The sequence below is a fragment of the Mobula birostris genome, chromosome 21 (genome assembly GCF_030028105.1).
Source record: "Mobula birostris isolate sMobBir1 chromosome 21, sMobBir1.hap1, whole genome shotgun sequence".
Classification (NCBI taxonomy): domain Eukaryota; kingdom Metazoa; phylum Chordata; class Chondrichthyes; order Myliobatiformes; family Myliobatidae; genus Mobula; species Mobula birostris.
The window spans coordinates 64,803,094-64,824,493 of NC_092390.1; the positions used below are offsets into that span (position 1 = coordinate 64,803,094).

Consider the following 21,400-nt stretch of genomic DNA (forward strand, 5'->3'; position numbering starts at 1 on the left):
CTCTACAAGTGTTATTGTTGACTAATAACTTGTGCAGGCTGTTATCAAGCGTCATTTGTTCTGTATGGAATACTATGTTGTTTACAGCGAGTAAGAAATGTATTTTTCCACACTGGAATATAACATGGATAAAAGTAGTAAGTTAGCACATAATGCAGCTTACATCACAGTCCACACAGCTCTGCCACCCTGTGGTAGGCTGGGATAATGGTATTGCCACTTCAAAGCCCAAGAACCCTGGTAATGATAAGATTCACAATAGACAGAAGTGACCATCTCGGTCCTGCTCCTGCCTCTACAGAGATAGGAGATAGATCTTATAAACACAAGAGATTCTGCAGATGCTGGAAATCCAGAGCGACACACACCAAATGCTGGCAGAACTCAGCAGGTCAGGCAGCATCTATGGAAATAAACAATCAATGTTTTGGACCAAGACTGGAAAGGAAGAAGGAAGAAGCCAGAACAAAAAGGTGGGGGAGGGGAAAGAGGATGCTAGAAGGTTATAGGTGAAGCATAGTGGGTGGGGGAAGGGAGATGAAGTAAGAAGCTGGGAGGTGAAAGCTGGGAAAGGTAAAGGGAAGAAGAAGAATCTGATAGGAGAGTAGAGTGGATCATGGGAGAAAGGGCAGGAGAAGGGCCACCAGAGGGAGGTGATAGGCAGGTGAGAAGAGGTAAGAGGCCACAGTAGGGAAATGAAGAAGAGGGACAGGGGTGGGGAGAAGAATTTACAGGAATTTAGGAGAAATAAATGTTTACACCATTAGGTTGGGGGCTACCCAGCCAGAATAGGAGGTGTTGTTCCTCCAACCTGAGGTGGCCTCATGTTGGTAGAAGAGGAGATCATGAAGCAACATATTAGAATGGAAATGGGACTAGGAATTGAAATAGTTGGCTATAAGATAGATCTTGTGCTTGGATGTGCTCTCAGAGGCAGGGAATATCAGGGACAGAGCCCACTCAGGGAATTCTCATGCACTTTGAGAAATCAGGCAGGAATCCTCCCTATCTTCATGAATTATTACCTATCAAGGAAAAGTAATGGAGAAAAATATTTTAATTTTGTTGTTTCTGGAATTAAAATATGAGATGGAATTCTATTTCTTTTTGAAAAATGAGGGGTTGATATTTTATAAAATGATCTGAAGTTTGGATCTCTTCACTTGTTGTAGAGTTATTCTCCATCTGATTTAAAATGTGGCAGCTAAAAAAAGAAAGGAACTCTGTCCATAGATTGCTGTCTTTACAAAGCAAAGAAGGAAAAATGATAACGCTTAAAAAAATACACAAAATTTGTGTCGCCCTGGGTTTTATTTTGTAAAAATGGATATGTTATCTGACACGTGTTTTGATAGTGGCCTTATACCTCATTTACCATGGTACAATAAGGGTTATTATTTTATTTTGTGTTTTAGTTTTCATTAAAGGTTCATTAGACTATTTGTAATAAGCTGAAAAGCAGGCATAATTAAAGACAGTTTACTATATTACTCTTAATGATTTGAAGAAGAGATTCTCCTTCTAAATGAACCTAGTGTTATTTAATTATAATCATAAATGTTTAAACTGATCACAACCCAATATTTTCCATTATTATGATATCGGGAATAACATTGTTTGCGCTTATGGATCAGTATGTTAATACTTGTTAGATTTAATATGGGATTATTAAGACATAGCCTCGCCTGAGTTCTTTTTTTCAGCAAAGTACAAATGATTTCATGCAATGTGTTTGCAAATTCTGCCCCGAGTATGCTATGTTATCACTTAATCTTATGGAGGAAGTGGTTAACTGAAAACACGAGGTTTAGTAGAATTGGAAAAGAAACTCTGCCAGAGAGGACATGTATTAATCAGTGTCACAGGTGCTTATAATAGTCCAGCTAATTACTTCATTACTTCCCTCCACTCCACAGACCAGCTTGTTCATACTGAACAACGTATAGTTCCATTACCAGTGCTTAGTGTGATGATTTTAACCATTCTGAGAAATCTCTGCAGGCCACAACAAGTAGTTGCTTGTTTCTGAATATCACTGGGGACTTCTATTTGTGCATTCAATTGCATTTAGTGAAATCATATCACAGAATAAATTGTTGATAAAGAGCATATGTTTTAATATTACATTGTATTTTAAATAACCTAATCTGTGTTTTGCCATTGATTCTTAAATATGTTTTATTTTTTTAAAGACGTTGATCTGCCCACACAAAATTGGTTACAACTGTGTGATTGCACTGCCCAGGAATTGCACCCACATTAAAATCAGCAGACCCAAAGCTCACATCATTACCATGGAGGCTAAGCTGTAAGTAGTCCCCTGGGGCTTGTTGTCCTAATGAATGCCAGACCACAAATTAATGAAGTTGCTTTGGAAAAACATTGTGATTTTTAGTCACTGAAGCATCAGTTAATCAGTCAGAACCGGGACAGCTGTTTATAGCTTGTTATGATGTCAATTTGTTTACAAATTAGGTTTTCCTTTTTAAAAACTTGGTGCCTAGCTGCCAGTTTGTGTCACTCATTATAAGCCTAAGATGCTCTCTGATATATAGAAAGCTCTGAAGGAGTTCACTGCCTGATATCACCTGAATTCTTAGACCCTTTCAATGGAATTGCATGTAATTTGTTCTCACTGACCCATGCTTCTCAGTGGCAAGAATTTGTGGTTATCCTAATTGGTTCATGTCAGCCATGAAAAACATAAGCTCCATCTGTTCTTCCTTCTCAATGATATCTTTTTGTTTTTTGAAACAATCCTGGTATCTGTTCTCTAGCAGAATTGAGTCTCTAAGACCTTGGCTCAAGAGGGGTGAAAGCCAATTGTTCATTTGGAGGAAACAGATATGAGGTACAGAAATAAATCAGGCATAATAAAGAGTTGATATGCCCAGAGCAATCCAACAGCTATATTAGCGCAATAGACCCAATTAGGAGCATTGTGTTTGATTCCTGGATTCAACTTGTAATTCTAACCCCAGCCCAACGAAGTACTAGATAGATGGATTTGGAATTCGGTGGAATATCATTTACTAATACAGAATATCTTCATTATTGATTAAATAGAGATAATATACTAATTCAGGTCGAAAATAGTAATAAAACTCTGTCAAAAAATTGAACTGTTATATTAATAGGAATGGTATTTCTGCAAATTGTTAATGTGATTGACTTTATAATATAGTAATTAAACAAAAATGTGTCTTCTAAACTTAAAAGTGAACTAAATATTGGAAGAACTAAATATCTTTGTTTAGGATTTAGGTGTATACGACAAAAACACATATCCATGGTTCTGTGTCAATGAAACATTAGCAAATCTGTACAGTAATTTCATCATGCTACCAAGTTTGCACGAGTGTCCAGGATTAACAGAACCTTTTCTTCTCTTTAGCAAGCCAGATGAGGTGACGTCCATTTTCTCCATGAAGGCAGGGTCAATGTTTGCTGTACTGTCCACTAATTTTGCAGCATCCTGGTACTCACTGACAAAAGTGTGCTTAGCCCACTGCTCTACGCTCTATATACATATGACTGTGTGGCTAGGCATAGCTCAAATACCATCTATAAATTTGCTGACAATACAACCATTGTTGGTAGAATCTCAGGTGGTGAGGAAAGGGCGTACAGGAGTGAGATATGCCAACTAGTGGAATGGTGCCGCAGCAACAACCTGGCACTCAACATCAGTAAGATGAAAGAGCTGATTGTGGACTTCAGGAAGGGTAAGATGAAGGAACACATACCAATCCTCATAGAGGGATCAGAAGTAGAGAGAGTGAGCAGTTTCAAGTTCCTGGGTGTCAAGATCTCTGAGGATCTAACCTGGTCCCAACATATCAATGTAGTTATAAAGAAGGTAAGACAGCGGCTATACTTTAGGGGTTTGAAGAGATTTAGCATGTCAACAAATACACTCAAAAACTTCTATAGTTGTACCATGGAGATCATTCTGACAGGCTGCATTACTGTCTGGTATGGAGGGGCTACTACACAGGACTGAAAGAAGCTGCAGAAGGTTGTAAATCTACTCAGCTCCATCTTGGGCACTAGCCTGTAAAGTACCCAGGACATCTTTAGGGAGTGGTGTCTGAGAAAGGCAGCGTCCATTATTAAGGACCTCCAGTACCCAGGACATGCCCTTTTCTCACTGTTACTATCAGGTAGGAGGTACAGAAGCCTGAAGGCACACACTCAGTGATTCAGGAACAGCTTCTTTCCCTCTGCCATCCTATTCTTAAATGGACATTGAAGCTTTGGACATTACCTCACTCTTTTTGTATATATAGTATTTCTGTTTTTGCCCATTTTAAAAAATCTATTTAATATATATATTTACTTGTTTATTTATTATTATGTTTTATTGTATTTATTATTTTTTTCTCTCTGCTTGACTATGTATTGAATTGAACTGCTGCGGCTAAGTTAACAAATTTCAAGTCACATGCCGGTGATAATAAACCTGATTCTGATTCTGATTCTGAAATAACAAGTGCAACAACTTCAGGGAGCTTCAAGTGCTTTAGAGTCATAGTTGAGAAACAAAGAAGATCAAGGGGATAAAGTGATGGGAGGAATTGTTGGAGGATGAGAGGAACTGTAAAGAGTTTGAAGACAAATGAAAGTATTTTGTGTAGAATGTAGTAAAAATGGATTATGATGGTGAGATAAGATTGAAGAAATGCTTTTGAAGAAGCCTGCAAATATAAGCTAGTGTGAAGAAATCAAAGAAAATGATTTCAAATTCTGAAGAGGAATGCAAGTCTACATCTTCGGAAAAAAGGTGAAAATGCAGAATTTTAGAGAGTACTGTAAAAATAGAACATAGGAGCTCCAGAGATTTATTTTGAAAGCTCCAGTGTAATTTCTGTTAGAAATTCTGAGGTGGCAGATACAGCCTAGTAGCACCATGTGTAACTAAAAACATTAAATATATACAGTATCTTGGAAGACCAGTCAGAAATAATGGAAAAACTCAAACACGAGGAATTCTGCAGATGCTGGAAATTCAAGCAACACACATCAAAGTTGCTGGTGAACGCAGCAGGCCAGGCAGCATCTCTAGGAAGAGGTACAGTCGATGTTTTGGGCCGAGCCCCTTCATCAGGACTAACTGAAGAAAGAGCTAGTAAGAAATTTAAAAGCGGGAGGGGGAGGGGGAGATTCAAAATGATAGGAGAAGACAGGAGGGGGAGGGTTGGAGCCAAGAGCTGGAAAAAATTACTTGTTTGTTTAATAACTAAATCTTGGCATTTGGAATAGGATCATTTTTAAAAACACTGAGTTCTTATATGGCTGGTGAAATTTTCCAGTTCCAAATACCTTGGGATTAACCAAGAAGAAATCTATAGATACCTAATCTTTCTATTGTTACTTTCTCCCATTTTTAAGATGATTCCATTAATTTTTATTCTTTCTGTATTTGATACCCCATATTCTGACCTAGCTGGTTATTAAAACAAGCAAATGGGCACCAAGCAGCTGTCTTTCTAGACAGGGTTTTGAGCAATGAGGAAGGGTTAATTAGCAATCTTGTCGTGAGAGGCCCCCTGGGTAAGAGTGACCATAATATGGTAGAATTCTTCATTAAGATGGAGAGTGACGTAGTTAATTCAGAAACAAAGGTTCTGAACTTAAAGAGGGGTAACTTTGAAGGTATGAGACGTGAATTAGCTAAGATAGACTGGCAAATGACACTTAAAGGATTGACGGTGGATATGAAATGGCAAGCATTTAAGGATTGCATGGATGAACTACAACAATTGTTCATCCCAGTTTGGCAAAAGAATAAATCAAGAAAGGTAGTGCACCCGTGGCTGACAAGAGAAATTAGGATAGTATCAATTCCAAAGAAGAAGCATACAAATTAGCCAGAAAAAGTGGCTCACCTGAGGACCGGGAGAAATTCAGAATTCAGCAGAGGAGGGCAAAGGGCTTAATTAGGAAGGGGAAAAAAGATTATGAGAGAAAACTGGCAGGGAACATAAAAACTAACTGTAAAAGCTTTTATAGATATGTAAAAAGGAAAAGACTGGTAAAGACAAAAGTAGGTCCCCTACAGACAGAAACAGGTGAATTGATTATGGGGAGCAAGGACATGGCAGACCAATTGAATAATTACTTTGGTTCTGTCTTCACTAAGGAGGACATAAATAATCTTCCAGAAATAGTAGGGGACAGAGGGTCCAGTGAGATGGAGGAACTGTGCGAAATACATGTTAGTAAGGAAGTGGTGTTGGGTAAATTGAAGGGATTAAAGGCAGATAAATCCCCAGGGCCAGATGGTCTGCATCCCAGAGTGCTTAAGGAAGTAGCCCAAGAAATAGTGGATGCATTAGTGATAATTTTTCAAAACTCGTTAAATTCTGGACTAGTTCCTGAGGATTGGAGGGTGGCTAATGTAACCCCACTTTTTAAAAAAGGAGGGAGAGAGAAAACGGGGAATTATAGACCGGTTAGCCTGACATCGGTGGTGGGAAAACTGCTGGAGTCAGTTATCAAAGATATGATAACAGCACACTTGGAAAGCGGTGAAATCATCGGACAAAGTCAGCATGGATTTGTGAAAGGAAAATCATGTCTGACGAATCTCATAGAATTTTTTGAGGATGTAACTAGTAGAGTGGATAGGGGAGAACCAGTGGATGTGGTATATTTGGATTTTCAAAAGGCTTTTGACAAGGTCCCACACAGGAGATTAGTGTGCAAACTTAAAGCACACGGTATTGGGGGTAAGGTATTGATGTGGATAGAGAATTGGTTGGCAGACAGGAAGCAAAGAGTGGGAATAAACGGGACCTTTTCAGAATGGCAGGCAGTGACTAGTGGGGTACCGCAAGGCTCAGTGCTGGGACCCCAGTTGTTTACAATACATATTAATGACTTGGATGAGGGAATTAAATGCAGCATCTCCAAGTTTGCGGATGACACGAAGCTGGGCGGCAGTGTTAGCTGTGAGGAGGATGCTAAGAGGATGCAGTGTGACTTGGATAGGTTGGAGTGGGCAAATTCATGGCAGATGCAATTTAATGTGGATAAATGTGAAGTTATCCACTTTGGTGGCAAAAATGGGAAAACAGACTATTATCTGAATGGTGGCCGATTAGGAAAAGGGGAGGTGCAACGAGATCTGGGTGTCATTATACACCAGTCATTGAAAGTGGGCATGCAGGTACAGCAGGCGGTGAAAAAGGCGAATGGTATGCTGGCATTTATAACGAGAGGATTCGAGTACAGGAGCAGGGAGGTACTACTGCAGTTGTATAAGGCCTTGGTGAGACCACACCTGGAGTATTGTGTGCAGTTTTGGTCTCCTAATCTGAGGAAAGACATCCTTGCCATAGAGGGAGTGCAAAGAAGGTTCACCAGATTGATTCCTGGGATGGCAGGACTTTCATATGAAGAAAGACTGGATGAACTGGGCTTGTACTCGTTGGAATTTAGAAGATTGAGGGAGGATCTGATTGAAACGTATAAAATCCTAAGGGATTGGACAGGCTAGATGCAGGAAGATTGTTCCCGATGTTGGGGACGTCCAGAATGAGGGGTCACAGTTTGAGGATAAAGGGGAAGCCTTTTAGGACCGTGATTAGGAAAAACTTCTTCATACAGAAAGTGGTGAATCTGTGGAATTCTCTGCTACAGGAAACAGTTGAGGCCAGTTCTTTGGCTATATTTAAGAGGGAGTTAGATATGGCCCTTGTGGCTACGGGGATCAGGGGGTATGGAGGGAAGGCTGGTGCAGAGTTCTGAGTTGGATGATCAGCCATGATCATAATAAATGGCAGTGCAGGCTCGAAGGGCCGAATGGCCTACTCCTGCACCTATTTTCTATGTTTCTATGTTTCTATGTTTCTCCTCCTTCTATCGGCCTAGTGATGAACTACCATTAGCCATCTGAAAAGTCCCAGGCTCTGTGGTATTGCCCAGTCACTTACTAGAGAATATGTGTGGTAAATCCTGATCGTAAATTTTGATTGAATTGCTCTGTGACACAATACAGTGATGGTCTATGGTATATTCCATCACTGGATAAGTCGCCCATGATAATATAAGAGATGTCATGCTATCGTTAAGGGTTAAATATCAACTGTGGTGGGACACAATACCAAATTTAGGAATCTTGGAAAACCAATAGTATTTCTCAAAAATGAAAAGCACAAATTTACTGATTTAAAATATTTATATACTTACTGAGATTCAGTGTGAAATAGGGCTTTCTGGCCCTTTGAGCCGTGCCACCCAACAACCCCAATTTAACCCTAGCCTAGTCATAGGACAGTTTATAATGACTGGTTAACCTACTATCTGGTATGTCTTTGGAGTGTGGGAGGAAACCGGAGCACCCAGAAGAAACCCACACATTTCACAGGATGGACGTAGAGGGTTCAGTTGTTCTCTGAAGGCCGATGCACTGAGCTGTAATAGCTTTGCGCTAACTGCTGTGCTACTCTGGCACCTATAATGGTGTTCAATTTACAAAATTATCAGTATGCATCCAGCAGTGAAATGGTGGACACATAAATATCTTAAATGCAGTACACTAAATATCAATTCATTAATTGCATGAAATTTCCTCAGATGCAAAATAAATTATCCTAATGGTTTTCATTAGATGCTTGGAGAAAGTATATTGCATATCCGGAAAGCAGCAGGCCAGCAGCATCTATAGGAAGAACAGTTGACGTTTCGGGCCGAGACCCTTCGTCAGGACTAACTGAAAGAAGAGATAGTAAGAGATTTGAAAGTGGGAGGGGGAGGGGGAGATCAGAAATGATAGGAGAAGACAGGAGGGGGACGGATGGAGCTAAGAGCTGGGCAGTTGGTTGGCAAAAGGGATACAAGACTGGAGAAGGGAGAGGATCATGGGAGGGGAGGCCTAGGGAAAAAGAAAGGGGGAGGGGAGCCTAGAGGAAGGTGGAGAACAGGCAAGGAGTGATTGTGAGAGGAACAGAGAGAGAAAAAAGAGAGAGAAGGAAAAAGGGGGGGGAGTAATTAATTAATTAATAAGGGATGGGGTAAGAAGGGGAGGAGGGGCATTAACGGAAGTTGGAGAAATCAATGTTCATGCCATCAGGTTGGAGGCTACCCAGACGGAATATAAGGTATTGTTTCTCCAACCTGGGTGTGGCTTCATCTTTACAGTAGAGGAGGCCGTGGATTGACATATCAGAATGGGAATGGGACATGGAGTTAAAATGAGTGGCCACTGGGAGATCCTGCTTTCTCTTCGCTAAACACCTATGCTCTGTCCGCCAGTTATTCCTGACGAAGGATCTCGGCCTGAAACGTCGACTGTACCTCTTCTTATAGATGCTGCCTGGCCTGCTGTGTTCACCAGCATTTTGTGTGTGTTGTATTGCATATCAATACTCAGTAGAAGCTGGGGAGCTGTTTATTGACTTCAGGAGGAGGAACGTAGAGGTCCATGAACCCGTTCTAATCAGAGGATCAGAAGTGAAGAGAGTCAGCAACTTTAAGTTCCTTGGTGTTATCATCTTAGAGGACCAGTCCAGAGCCCAGCACACAAGTGCAATTACAGCAGACGTATTCTTTCATTATTATCATTATTTCTTTCTCTTTATATTTGCACATTTTGTTGTCTTATGCATACTGGCTGCCCTACATTGATGCTATTATGATTATTATCCTATTATGAATGTTTGAGTGTACCTGCAAAAACTGGATCTCACAGCTGTATGTGGTGACATATATATAATTTGAAAATAAATTTACTTTGAACCTTGAGAAGCTATGTTACTAACTCCATTGGAACAGCCCGATGTTGAATGTCCCCTTGCACATCTGGCACCTCAACATTCCTCTTGTAACTCATTTATCACTCATGTTTGGTACATCATTCTGCACTCTTGTCGAATAAACTTTAGGGGAATGATTTATTTTTATGGTTTTATTAATCATTAGATCTTTCTCCATCAGATAGAGTTAATTTCAATAAGATGTTCTGTTTACTTATTTCACTTTAGGTGGCAGATTCTTGGAAAAGCATGAATAGTCCATTTAGTTCTTTTAGTAATTTCTCAGATTCCATTATTTTCCAATGCGAACGTATGTGGAGATCTCGGGGCATAATCACTACCACGTTTTTATTCAGTTTATCTGTGGCATATCTCTGCCAATATATGACCTTATGCACTGTCACTATGTGCAAATGTATGGAAATATCTTCCCTCTCCCTTCCCCTCTCCCCTCTCCCCTCTCCGCCTGCCCTCTCCCCATCTCCCCCTCTCTCTCCCCCTCTCTCTCCCTCTCTCTCTCCCTCTCTCTCTCTCCCTCTCTCTCTCCCCTCTCTCTCTCCCCCTCCCCTCTCTCTCCCCTCTCTCTCACCCCTCCCCCCTCTCCCCCTCCCCCTCTCTCTCGCCCCGCTCTCCTCCTCTCCGTCTGCTCTCTCCCCCTCTCCCTCTCCCCCTCCCCCCTCTCCCCCTCCCCCTCCCCTTCTCCCCCTCCCCTTCTCCCCCCTCCACTTCTCCCCCTCCCCCTCCCCTTCTCCCCCCTCCCTCTCCCCCCCTCCCTCTCCCCCTCTCCCCCTCCCTCTCCCCCTCTCCCCTCCCTCTCCCCCTCTCTCTCTCCTCCCTCCCCGTCTCTCCCTCCCTCCCCGTCTCTCCCTCCCTCCCCATCTCTCCTCCCCCTCTCCTCCCCCCTCTCCCTCTCTCCTCCCCCTCTCTCCCCCTCTCCCCCTCTCCCCTCTCCCCCTCTTCCCCTCTCCCCCTTTCCCCCTCTCCCCCTCTCCCCTCTCCCTCTCCCATCTCCCCCTTTCTCCCCTCTCTCTCTCCCCTCTCTCTCTCCCCTCTCTCTCCCCCTCTCTCTCCCCCTCTCTCTCTCCCCCTCTCTCTCCCCCCTCTCTCTCCCCCCCTCTCTCTCCCCCCTCTCTCTCCCCCCTCTCTCTCCCCCCTCTCTCTCCCCCTCTCTCTCTCCCCCTGTCTCTCTCCCCCTCACTCTCCCCTCTGTCTTTCCCCTCTCTCCCCCATCTCTCTCCACCCCTCTCTCTCCCCCTCCCCCACTCCCCCCCTCCTCCCTCTCTCTCTCTCTGCCCCCCTCTGATACTGCGTGTTTTTAGGCGTTTAAATGGGAGAGGAGAGAAGAGGATGTCCAGGGTGAGAGAGGTCTTGGATTATATTGGCTGCTTTACTGAGACAGTGAGAATATAGACAGAGTCTGTGAAGGGGAGGCTATTTTCTGTATGTACTGAGCTGTGTCCACAACTCGCTGCAGTTTCTTGTGGTCACGTGCAGAACAGTTGTCATCCCAAGTCATTACGCACCCAGACATAATGCTTTCTGTAATGATTTGATAAAAATTAGTAAGAGTCAACAAGGATGTGCCAAATTTCTGTAGCCTTCTGAGGGAGCAGAGGTGTTGTGGAGATTTCTTGACTCAATGTGGTTGGAGTAATACAAACTATTGGGAATGTTCACACCCAGGAATGTTTTAACCTCTGCAGTGTTGGTGGATCATCATCTGACTACCAGGACATGATAGCATTTTCCAACTTGTCTTCATCCATTGTCTCGTTTGCCCTTTCAGTAGAAACTGTTGTATAATGATTAGGTATGGTCATCTGACACACCATCACCTCTATGCCTGTAAATTGTGGACCAGCATGACTCTCCAATTCAGCAGATAAACATGCTGCACATCGGAGATAACATATTTTCATTACCATTTTACTCGCTGTCTCCCTATTTATATGTTTTTGTATATGCATAAATCTTAAGCAAACATTACAGTTACACTCAGTCATACTATATTTTTTTTAAATTGGCTCCCTGATTTTCATGGCCAGCTGAACAAGGAAATATGTAGGAACATTTTGTCCCATTTATTTTAGCAGGCAAATACCACTTCTCTCCTTTTACAAGTGAAAGGCAGTCTAATATAATGTATGAAAACTGGATTGATGTATCCTAGTGTAAACAAAAAGAGAAGGGTATCTTGCTTGTGGCCTTGGAGCATTGAGGAAAATGATAATATTTTGCAGCATTTAAACAAGACAGAATCAATCATTGCATTTTCAAAATAATTTGCTTGCCTTTGACCTTGTTGACCAACCTTTAGAATATCACAGCCTCCAACAAGTAAGCTGATATTTGCATAAAGACAATATATACTGGTATGTTCACAGAGCCATAGAAAAATACAGCAGAGAAACTGACCCTTTGGCCAGTCTAGTCCATGCAGAACCATTTAAACTGCCCACTACTATCAACCTGCATCGGGACAATAGCACTCCACACCCTTATCATCCATGTACCTGACCAAACTTCCCCTGAACATTGAAATCGAGCTCGCACGTACCACTTGTGCTGGCAGCTCATTTCACACTCTCACACCCTCTGAGTGACGAAGTTTCCCCTCGTACCTCTTACACTTTCCACACTTCACCCTCAACTCCAAACTTCTGGTTGTAGTCCCACCCAACTTCATCAGAAAATACATGTTTACATTTACCCTGTCTATACCCCTCATAATTGTGTATACCTCTATCAAGTCACCTCTCAATATTCTATGTTCTAAGGAATGAAGTCCAAACCTATTCATTCTTTATTTCTTATAACTCAGGTCCCCCACACCCGACAACATCCTTATAAATTTCCCCCGTACTTTTCAACCTTCTTTACATCTTTCCTGTCGGTAGGTGACCAAAACTGCACACAGTACTCCAAATTAGGCCTCACCAACATCTTTTACAATTTCAACGTAACATCTCAACTCGTGTACTCAATATTTTGATTTATGAAGGCCAATATGCCAAAAGCTCTCTTTAGAAGAATCAAATTCTGAATCAGGTTTATTATCACCGACAGGGGTTGTGAAATTTGTTAACTTAGCAGTAGCAGTTCAATGCAATACATACTATAGAAGAAAAAATGTAAAAATAAATAAGTAATTCAATTACAGTATATGTATATTGAATAGATTAAAAATCATGCAAAAACAGAAATATATTAAAAAAGTGAGGTGGTGTCCTAGAAATCAATGTCCATTTAGGGGAAGAAGCTGTTCCTGAATCACTGAGTGTGTACCATCAGGCTTCTGTACCTCCTACCTGAAGGTAACAGTGAGCAAAAGGCATGCCCTGGGTGCTGGAGTCGATAATAATGGATGCTGCCTTTCTGAGACACCGCTCTTTGAAGATGTCCTGGGTACTTTGTAGGCTAGTACCCAAGATGGAGCTGACTAGATCTACAACCCTCTGCAGCTTCTTTTGGTCCTGTATAGTAGGCCCCCCCATGACCCCCATACCAGACAGTGATGCAGCCTGTCAGAATGCTCTCCATGGTACATCTATAGAAGTTTTTGAGTGTTTTTGTTCACATACCAAATCTCTTCAAACTCCCAAAGAAGTATAGCCACTGTCTTGACTTCTTTATAACTGCATCAATATGTTGGGACCAGGTTAGGTCCTCAGAGATTATCTGATGCCCAGGAACTTGAAGCTGCTCACTCTCTCCACTTCTGATCTCTCTACGAGGATTGGTATGTGTTCCTTCATCTTACCCTTCGTGAAGTCCATAATCAGCTCTTTCGTCTTACTGACATTGAGTGCCAGTGCCAGGTTGTTGCTGCGACACCACTCCACTAGTTGGCATATCTTGCTCCTGTACGCTCTCTCGTCACTATCTGAGATTCTACCAACAATGGTTGTATCATCAGCAAATTTATAGACGGTAATTGAGCTATGCCTAGCCACAAAGTCATGGGTATACACAGAGTAGAGCAGTGGGCTAAGCACACACTCCTAAGGTGCACCAGTCAGCAAGGAGGAGATGTTATCACCAATTCACATAGATTGTTGTTTCCCGATTAGGAAATCGAGGATCCAGTTGCTGAGAGAGATACAGAGGCCCAGGTTCTGTAACTTCTCAATCATGATTGTGCGAATGATGGTATCAAAAGCTGATCTATAGTCAATGAACAGCATCCTGAAATAGGTGTTTGTGTTGGCCTATTCTGATGATAGGCAAATTGCAACGGGTCCAGGTCCTTGCTGAGGCAGGAGTTCAGTCTAGTCATGACCAACCTCTCAAAGCATTTCATCACTGTCAATGTGAGTGCTACCGGGCGATAGTCATCAAGGCAGGTCACATTATTCTTCTTAGGCACTGGTATAATTGTTGCCTTTTTGAAGCAAGTGGGAATTTCTGCCCGTAGCAGTGAGAGGTTGAAAATGTCCTTGAATACTCCAGCCAGTTGGTTGGCACAGATTTGCAGAGCCTTACCAGGTACTCCGTTGGGACATTTCGCCTTGCGAGGGTTCACTCTCTTTAAAGACAGCCTAACATAGGTCTCTGGGACAAAGGTCACAGTGTCATCAGGTGCAGCAGGGATCTTCACAGTTGTAGTTGTATTCTCCCTTTTAAAGCGGGCATAGAAGGCATTGAGTTCATTTGGTAGTGAAGCATCGCTGCCATTTATGCTATTGGGTTTCACTTTGTAGGAAGTAATGTCTTGCAAACCCTGCCATAGTTGTCATACATCCGATGTCACCTCCAACCTCGTTTGAAATTGCCTCTTCCTCCTTGAATGCCACAGATCTAGCCTTCAGCAGACGGCGTACCTCCTGGTTCATCCACAGCTTTTGGTTTGGGAATGTACAGTAAGTCTTTGTAGGCACACACTTATCCACACAGGTTTTAATGAAGTCGGTAACAACTGCAGCATACTCAACCAGATTCAAAGATGAATCCCTGAATACAGTCCAGACCACCGATTCAAGGCAGTCCTGTAGATGCTCCTGTGCTTCCCTTGTCCAAACCTTCTTGGTCCTCACTACTGGTGCTGCAGTCTTCAGTCTCTGCCTATACTCAGGGGGTAGAAATGCAGCCATGTGATCAGACTTCCTGAAGTGAAGATGTGGAATAGCACAGTAGGCACTCTTGATGGTGGTGTAGCAATGGTCCAGTGTGTTGTTTCCTCTGGTATTGCAAGTGATCTGTTGATGGTCATTGCTTAGTGATTTTTTCAGACTGGCCTGGTTAAAATCTTGAAAAACGATGGTGAAGGCGTTAAGGTGCGCTGTTTCATGCGTGTTGATCCCATTACTCAGATCATCTAAAGCCTGACTAACATTGGCCTGAGGTGGAATGTAAACTGCTAACAAAATGACCCCGGAGAACTCCAGTGGCAGGTAAAAAAGACGGCACTAAACTGCGAGATATTCCAGGTCTGGCGAGCAGAATTGTGACAGCACTGATATATTTGTGCACCAAGAAGAGTTGATCATGAGGCATACCTCTCCACCTCTGCTTTTGAGAGACTCTATAGATCTATCCTGACAGTGTATAGTAAACCCATCGATCTGAATTGCTGCATCCGGTATGGAAGGGGTTAACCAGGATTCTGTGAAACAAAGGACACACACGTCCTAATGTTCCTCTGATTCAGCACCCTAGCTCTGAGGTCATCGACTTTATTCAATAAACAATAGACAATAGGTGCAGGAGTAGGCTATTCGACCCTTCGAGCCAGCACCACCATTCACTGTGATCATGGCTGATCATCCACAATCAGTATCCAGTTCCTCCCTTATCCCCATATCCCTTGACTCCACTATCATTAAGAGCTCTATCTAACTCTTTCTTGAAAGAATCCAGAAAATTGGCCTCCACTGCCCTCTGAGGCAGAGCATTCCACAGAACCACAACTTTCTGAGTGAAAAAGTTTTTCCTCAACTCCATTCTAAATGGCCTACCCCTTATTCTCAAATTGTGGCCTCCAGTTCTGGACTCCCCCAACATCGGGAACATGTTTCCTGCCTCTAGCGTGTCCAATCCCTTAATAATCTTATATGTTTCAATCAGATCCCCTCTTATCCTTCTAAATTCCAGTGTATACAAGCCCAGTCGCTCCAATCTTTCAACATATGACAGTTGCGCCATCCCAGAAATTAACCTCGTGAACCCTCGCTGCACTCGCTCAATAGCAAGAATGTCCTTCCTCAAATTTGGAGACCAAAACTGTACACAATACTCCAGGTGTGGTCTCACCAGGGCCTTGTACAACTGCAGAAGGACCTCTTTGCTCCTATACTCAACTCCCCTTGTTATGAAGGCCAACATGCCATTAGCTTTCTTCACTGTCTGCTGTACCTGCATGCTTACTTTCAGTGACTGATGAACAAGGACACCTAGATCTCGTTGTACTTCCCCTTTTCCTAACTTGACACCATTCAAATAGTAATCTGCCTTCCTGTTCTTGCCACCAAAGTGGATAACCTCACATTTATCCACATTAAACTGCATCTGCCATGCATCTGCCCACTTACCCAACCTGTCCAAGTCATCCTGCATTATCTCAACATCCTCCGCACATTTCACACTACCACCCAGCTTTGTGTCATCTGCAAATTTGCTGATGTTACTTTTAATCCCTTCAACTAAATCATTCACCAGAGACTGCATGTTTGCCAGCACAATAGTCAGTATTGGGAGTTTAAAACCCCGTTTCCTTAAACGCACTTGTGTCCCTGACCTGCAGCCATGTTTGCTACGTGGGATCCTACGAGGACACATCCGTCCATAATCAGTATTGTTTGTGTCTGTTTTAAGCCCTTCTTGCTGTCCACTACACCCCCTATCTTAGCGTCATCCACAAATATGCTGATCCATTTAACTGCATTATCATCCAGATCATTGTTATAGATGTCCAACCTCAGCAGACCCAGCTCTGATCCTTGTGGCACGCCACTAGTCACAGGCCTCCAGTCAGCAAGGCAACCATCTACTACCACTCTCTGGCTTCTCCCACAAAGCCGATGTCTAATCCAATTCACTACGTCATCTCAAGCAATTGAACCTTCTTGACCAACCTCCCATGAGGGACCTTGTCAAATGCTACGCTAAAGTCCTTGAGACAGCATCCACTGCCTTGCCTTTATCAACTTTCCTGGTAACTTCCTCAAAAAACTCTATAAGATTAGTTAGACATAACCCACCATGCCCGAAGCCATACTGCCTATCCTTAATCAGTCCATGTCTATCCAAACACTTACATATTCGGTCCCTTAGAATATCTTCCAATAACTGTCCCACTGCTGATGTCAGGCTCACTGGCTTGTCTTGTCATATTGCTGCAAAGTGTATCCTGGAGCCCATCTGAGTAATTAGCATGGTGTATTTGAAAGTTTTGTAGCATTCCAGGCTGATTTGAAAATTGTTGCTGGAGGATAATTAGTTACAGTTATATTTTCCTTGAGGTAACATTTTAAACAGTTATGCAGGCCTCAGGAGGTTGGGCATCCAGCAGGCTGGTATAATCTCCCCCTCCCCCCCCACCACCTATTTCTTAGTAGCAGTTATAGAAGTTGTTCCTCACAGGTTACCGGATGATATTCACATGGTGGAGTTGGTTAGAATGGTTTATTACTTCCAGTTTAAAAACAGCAAATAGTGTCACCATTGTTTAGTGAAAGCTAAAATTTCAAGCTGTAACTTTGACCGAAATGTTAAAATCGCTATTTATTCTTTGTAAGATTGCACTTAAAGCCTTTTGGCTACTGATCTACTAGCTAGTGCTTTTAGCTGCCAGTGAAAATATTTTTAATGTCAGTTTTAGCTATACAAGTCAAAATGAAACCTTTGCATACAATAGAGAATTAACCTGATTGCAAAGCAGGCCAAATGTAAGTCTTGTATATAATAGGTGAATAGTTCTTACCTAGTGTTCACACAATAAGTCACAGGCAAGGTGTTCCGTAGAGCAGGAAACAATTTCATCATGTTGGATATTTAGCCCCAAGGCAAACAACATGTTGAGAGGTGCCTTGTGGGAAAGAAGGAGTTAATTAAATTACCATATGTTTCGTCTGAATCCTGTCCTCTGCCTGTCAGGTAACAGGCAACAAGCCTGAACTTGACGCAGGAAATCGACTGTGCATTAGCTGTGTTTTGTGGGGAGGCACATTACAATGTGCAATTGAGTTGGCAACTCTTTAGAGAATACAGAGATAGTTCCTATAGGTTTTCAGCATCATTTGAGAGTGTGTTGCCTTGAGAGGTGAGATATTCTGGTGTTGTGTAATAAGTGAAAAATTATTTTATGATGTTATCTTGGCACTAATTCATTGATTGTTTGATTGACATAAACACACAAATGGATTTTGATCATGTGAATGGTATTGTCTTAATAAAATATAGCTTTAGCTTCACCAGTATTTCCAGTTATTTAAACCTTAAAAGCTAACACCATTTGGCTGACTCATCTTCTTTCTTCTCTCATTTTTTCTCACATCCAAAGGCCGAAGGGAAAATTGCAGACACATGTCCCAATCTGTGACTCAGACACTGTCGTATTGGGTGAATCATCATCTCTCTATCAAATTTTCGAAGACTCTGCAAGTGCAGTCTCTGCAGATCAGGGCAAAACTTCAAAAAACAACATCATACAACCACTTACAGCCCCTGGAGCATGTAAACTCCAACCACCACAGGCAGAGAGCAGCTGGCAGAGGGAGGGGAAAATTGCCCTGGTGAGTAAATCATAGTTAAATAGCAACAACGGATGTTTCAGCAATCAAATCTGCCAAGAAGTAAATAATGATGGGTGAACACCTGTTTTTTTCACTGAAGAGCTCACCTGCCACAGGCACAGTTGACACAAATCATAGCTTAGAAAGTTGACACACTTACAGAACAAGCCTTTCTTTTAAATGGATGAGTAAGGAATGTCTAGAACAAACAGGTCAGTGTTGTCATTTCTTTAATATTAATTAGTTTTAAAGCAGTCCACACCTTCAAAATTCATACACTATCTGTACTAATGAATTGATATTTTTTCCCATAAATGGTCTTCCATGGAATTGAAAACATGCTTATTGTGGACCTTGCTTTGTAACATTCAAACTTTGTACCTGAACCATAACTGTATGTTTCAGCAGTCTGTTCAAAGACTTCACAGCCAATTCAAATGCAGGACTCCACACACACCCACATATGTTCCAATTACTGGATAATGATCTGAAGTAGAAATTCAGGTTAACTTTTAGTCTCTCCTTGCCTCGGGACATTGACCCCTGCACTGGTATCCCAAGTTCTTGTATGGCTAAGATCAGTGAACCAAACATGGTTCAGAGAAGAGCCTGCTATCCTGTGGTCTGCGTGTCTTGCTACTGCCACTTTTAACCTTGCAACTGAGGCAACACACTGTTCTGCGAGTGCACTCTTTGAAGATGCTGCATAAGTTTCATGCTAATGATTAAGATTGTGCAATTCTTAAGACTGAACTAAGACATCTGTAGTGGTCCCTTGCATTTAAAAAAGGGGATTTATATTGTGTTTGAAATAGCATTTAAGGAAACATCTTTCTATGAGTTATTTTCTGAGCACGGTTACTAAAGTCTCGATGTTGAGGTCACATGTTTTCTCTGACTTTTTATACTAATTATTTATATTAATGTTCTTTAAACCACACCCATCTTTGTAGCTCAGTAGGCATTCTTGTGTATGAACTAAATAGTTTCAATGAATAATATCTGCTTTTTAAGATTCAGTCTTCCAAATAATAGAGATTTTTATGAACCGAACTCCCAGCATTAAAGCAGTCTTTATTATTTTTGTAAGATTCATTCCTGTGTATAAGTAAATGATGAAGTCCACCATGTTGTATATGTGTGTGTTGAAAAGCAACAACGTGCTATATGTTTCTGCACAGGTCTTGAGGCCTCTGATGCCTACCAGTTTTGTTCAGCTCCAGTAGCTGGAGTTCAAGGTCAAGATGGATCTTATTTTCCTCAAAAACAATATGCAACGATGTAATTGCAATGTTTGATATTCTAATGAAGTTCTCAGAATTAATCTTAGAAGGTTGTTCAAGAGTATGAAGAATGCACGTGTCAGGAACAGAATTTAAAATAAATACAATAGGATTAAGTCAGGCTGAACTTCTCTTCAAGATGATTATGTTTTGTATAAAATAGTTACCAGTGATGCCATCGAAACAGACAATGGAAAATTGATTAAATAGTTTATTAGATTTTTGTCTTGAGTTAAAATGGATTGAGGGATTTGGAAGGCAACGAGGTGAAGCAGAGTTAATCAATCAGGGGCAGGGTTGTTGGAACCAAATGTCAACATTTCTCATTGGTAGCTGGTATGACTTCAGTAGGGATCTTTGGAAAAACCCTTGGCATGAGTGAGATCTCTCAACAATTAAACATCTGCCATCAAGCACTGGTAAGAAGGGATGGGCAATTACTGTCATCCATGTTGATAACCATAAGTAAACCATCCTACCATGTCTTAAGGAGTGACTTTACACATTTAAAGAAAGAAGAACAGTGGTTAAGAGAATTGAGAAAAAATAAAATAAATTGAATTTCAGAGATATGAAAGTTCAAAGTTCTAAGTAAATTTATTATCAAAGTACATATATGTCATCAAATACAAACCTGAGATTAATTTTCTTTTTCTGAAATTTTCATGAAATGAAAAGCACAAGAAGCAAAATAATTTAAGAATATGTACTGTCCATAAAAGTTCTAATTCTGAGGTGACCTTAGTCTCAATAAGCTATAATGTATGTGGGTTTCTCAACTTGCACAAGTCATTTTGAGGTCAGAACGGGCAACGTAAATTGAAGAGTAACTGGATAATGAAGGATTATAGAGAAAGATATTGAAGTTGATTTAACCGGGATTAATTCTTCTTTAAAGTTTTAATGAGCTCTCCTTTTAATCTTATGTCAAATGTATTGAGTGTATATGCCCAGCAATAAATCAGGAGCAGGTATGATTCATTTACAACACAAATCCTAGCTTGCATCAGAGGATTCTTTTCTAATTGGTTTTCTTATTACTGTTGGTTTTCTAGAGCCTCTGCAGATATGTGGGGGATACTGTTAAATTTTCATTACTTCAGATTGTAAATTATTACTGGGGTCAATGCAATCATCTCCTATTTCCAACATCTGGTTATAGTGAAAGCAAATTCAAACTATTGTCCCTTCTTTAGAAATTATCCTTTTGAGTGCCATTCAGTGCTCAGTGTGAGATAACTTAGGACACTTCGGTAGCATAGTGGCAGCGCAACACTATTCCAGCTCGGGGCATCTGAGTTTGCAGTTCAATTTTAGTGCCATCTGTAAGGAATCTGTACATTCTCCCTATGGAATACATGCATTTTCTCCGTGTTTTCCAGTGCACTCCCACCGTTCAAAGATGTGCTGGTTAGGAGATTGATTGGACATAGTAAATTGTCCCGTGATTAGGCTAGGGTTAAATTGGGGGTTGCTCGGTGGTGTGGCTCAAAGTGCCTATTCTGCACTGTACCTCTAAATAGATAAACTCAGACAAGAGAAAATCTGCAGATGCTCTGAAATTGAAGCAACAAACACAAAATGTTGGAGGAACTCATTTCTGATGAAGGGTCTTGGCCTGAAACGTCGA

At 41.6% G+C, this 21,400-nt stretch overlaps 1 protein-coding gene across 1 annotated transcript in view; it reads left to right on the forward strand.

Moving 5' to 3' along the window:
• LOC140185875 (uncharacterized) overlaps positions 1–18,502 on the forward strand; it is a 302,861-nt gene extending 284,359 nt beyond the window's left edge. Inside the window, exons 8-9 of the mRNA XM_072239670.1 lie at positions 2,193–2,308; positions 18,256–18,502. Coding sequence (XP_072095771.1) covers positions 2,193–2,308; positions 18,256–18,502 — 363 coding nt within the window. The remainder of the gene's footprint in view (positions 1–2,192; positions 2,309–18,255) is intronic.
• The last annotated feature ends 2,898 nt before the right edge of the window (positions 18,503–21,400 follow it).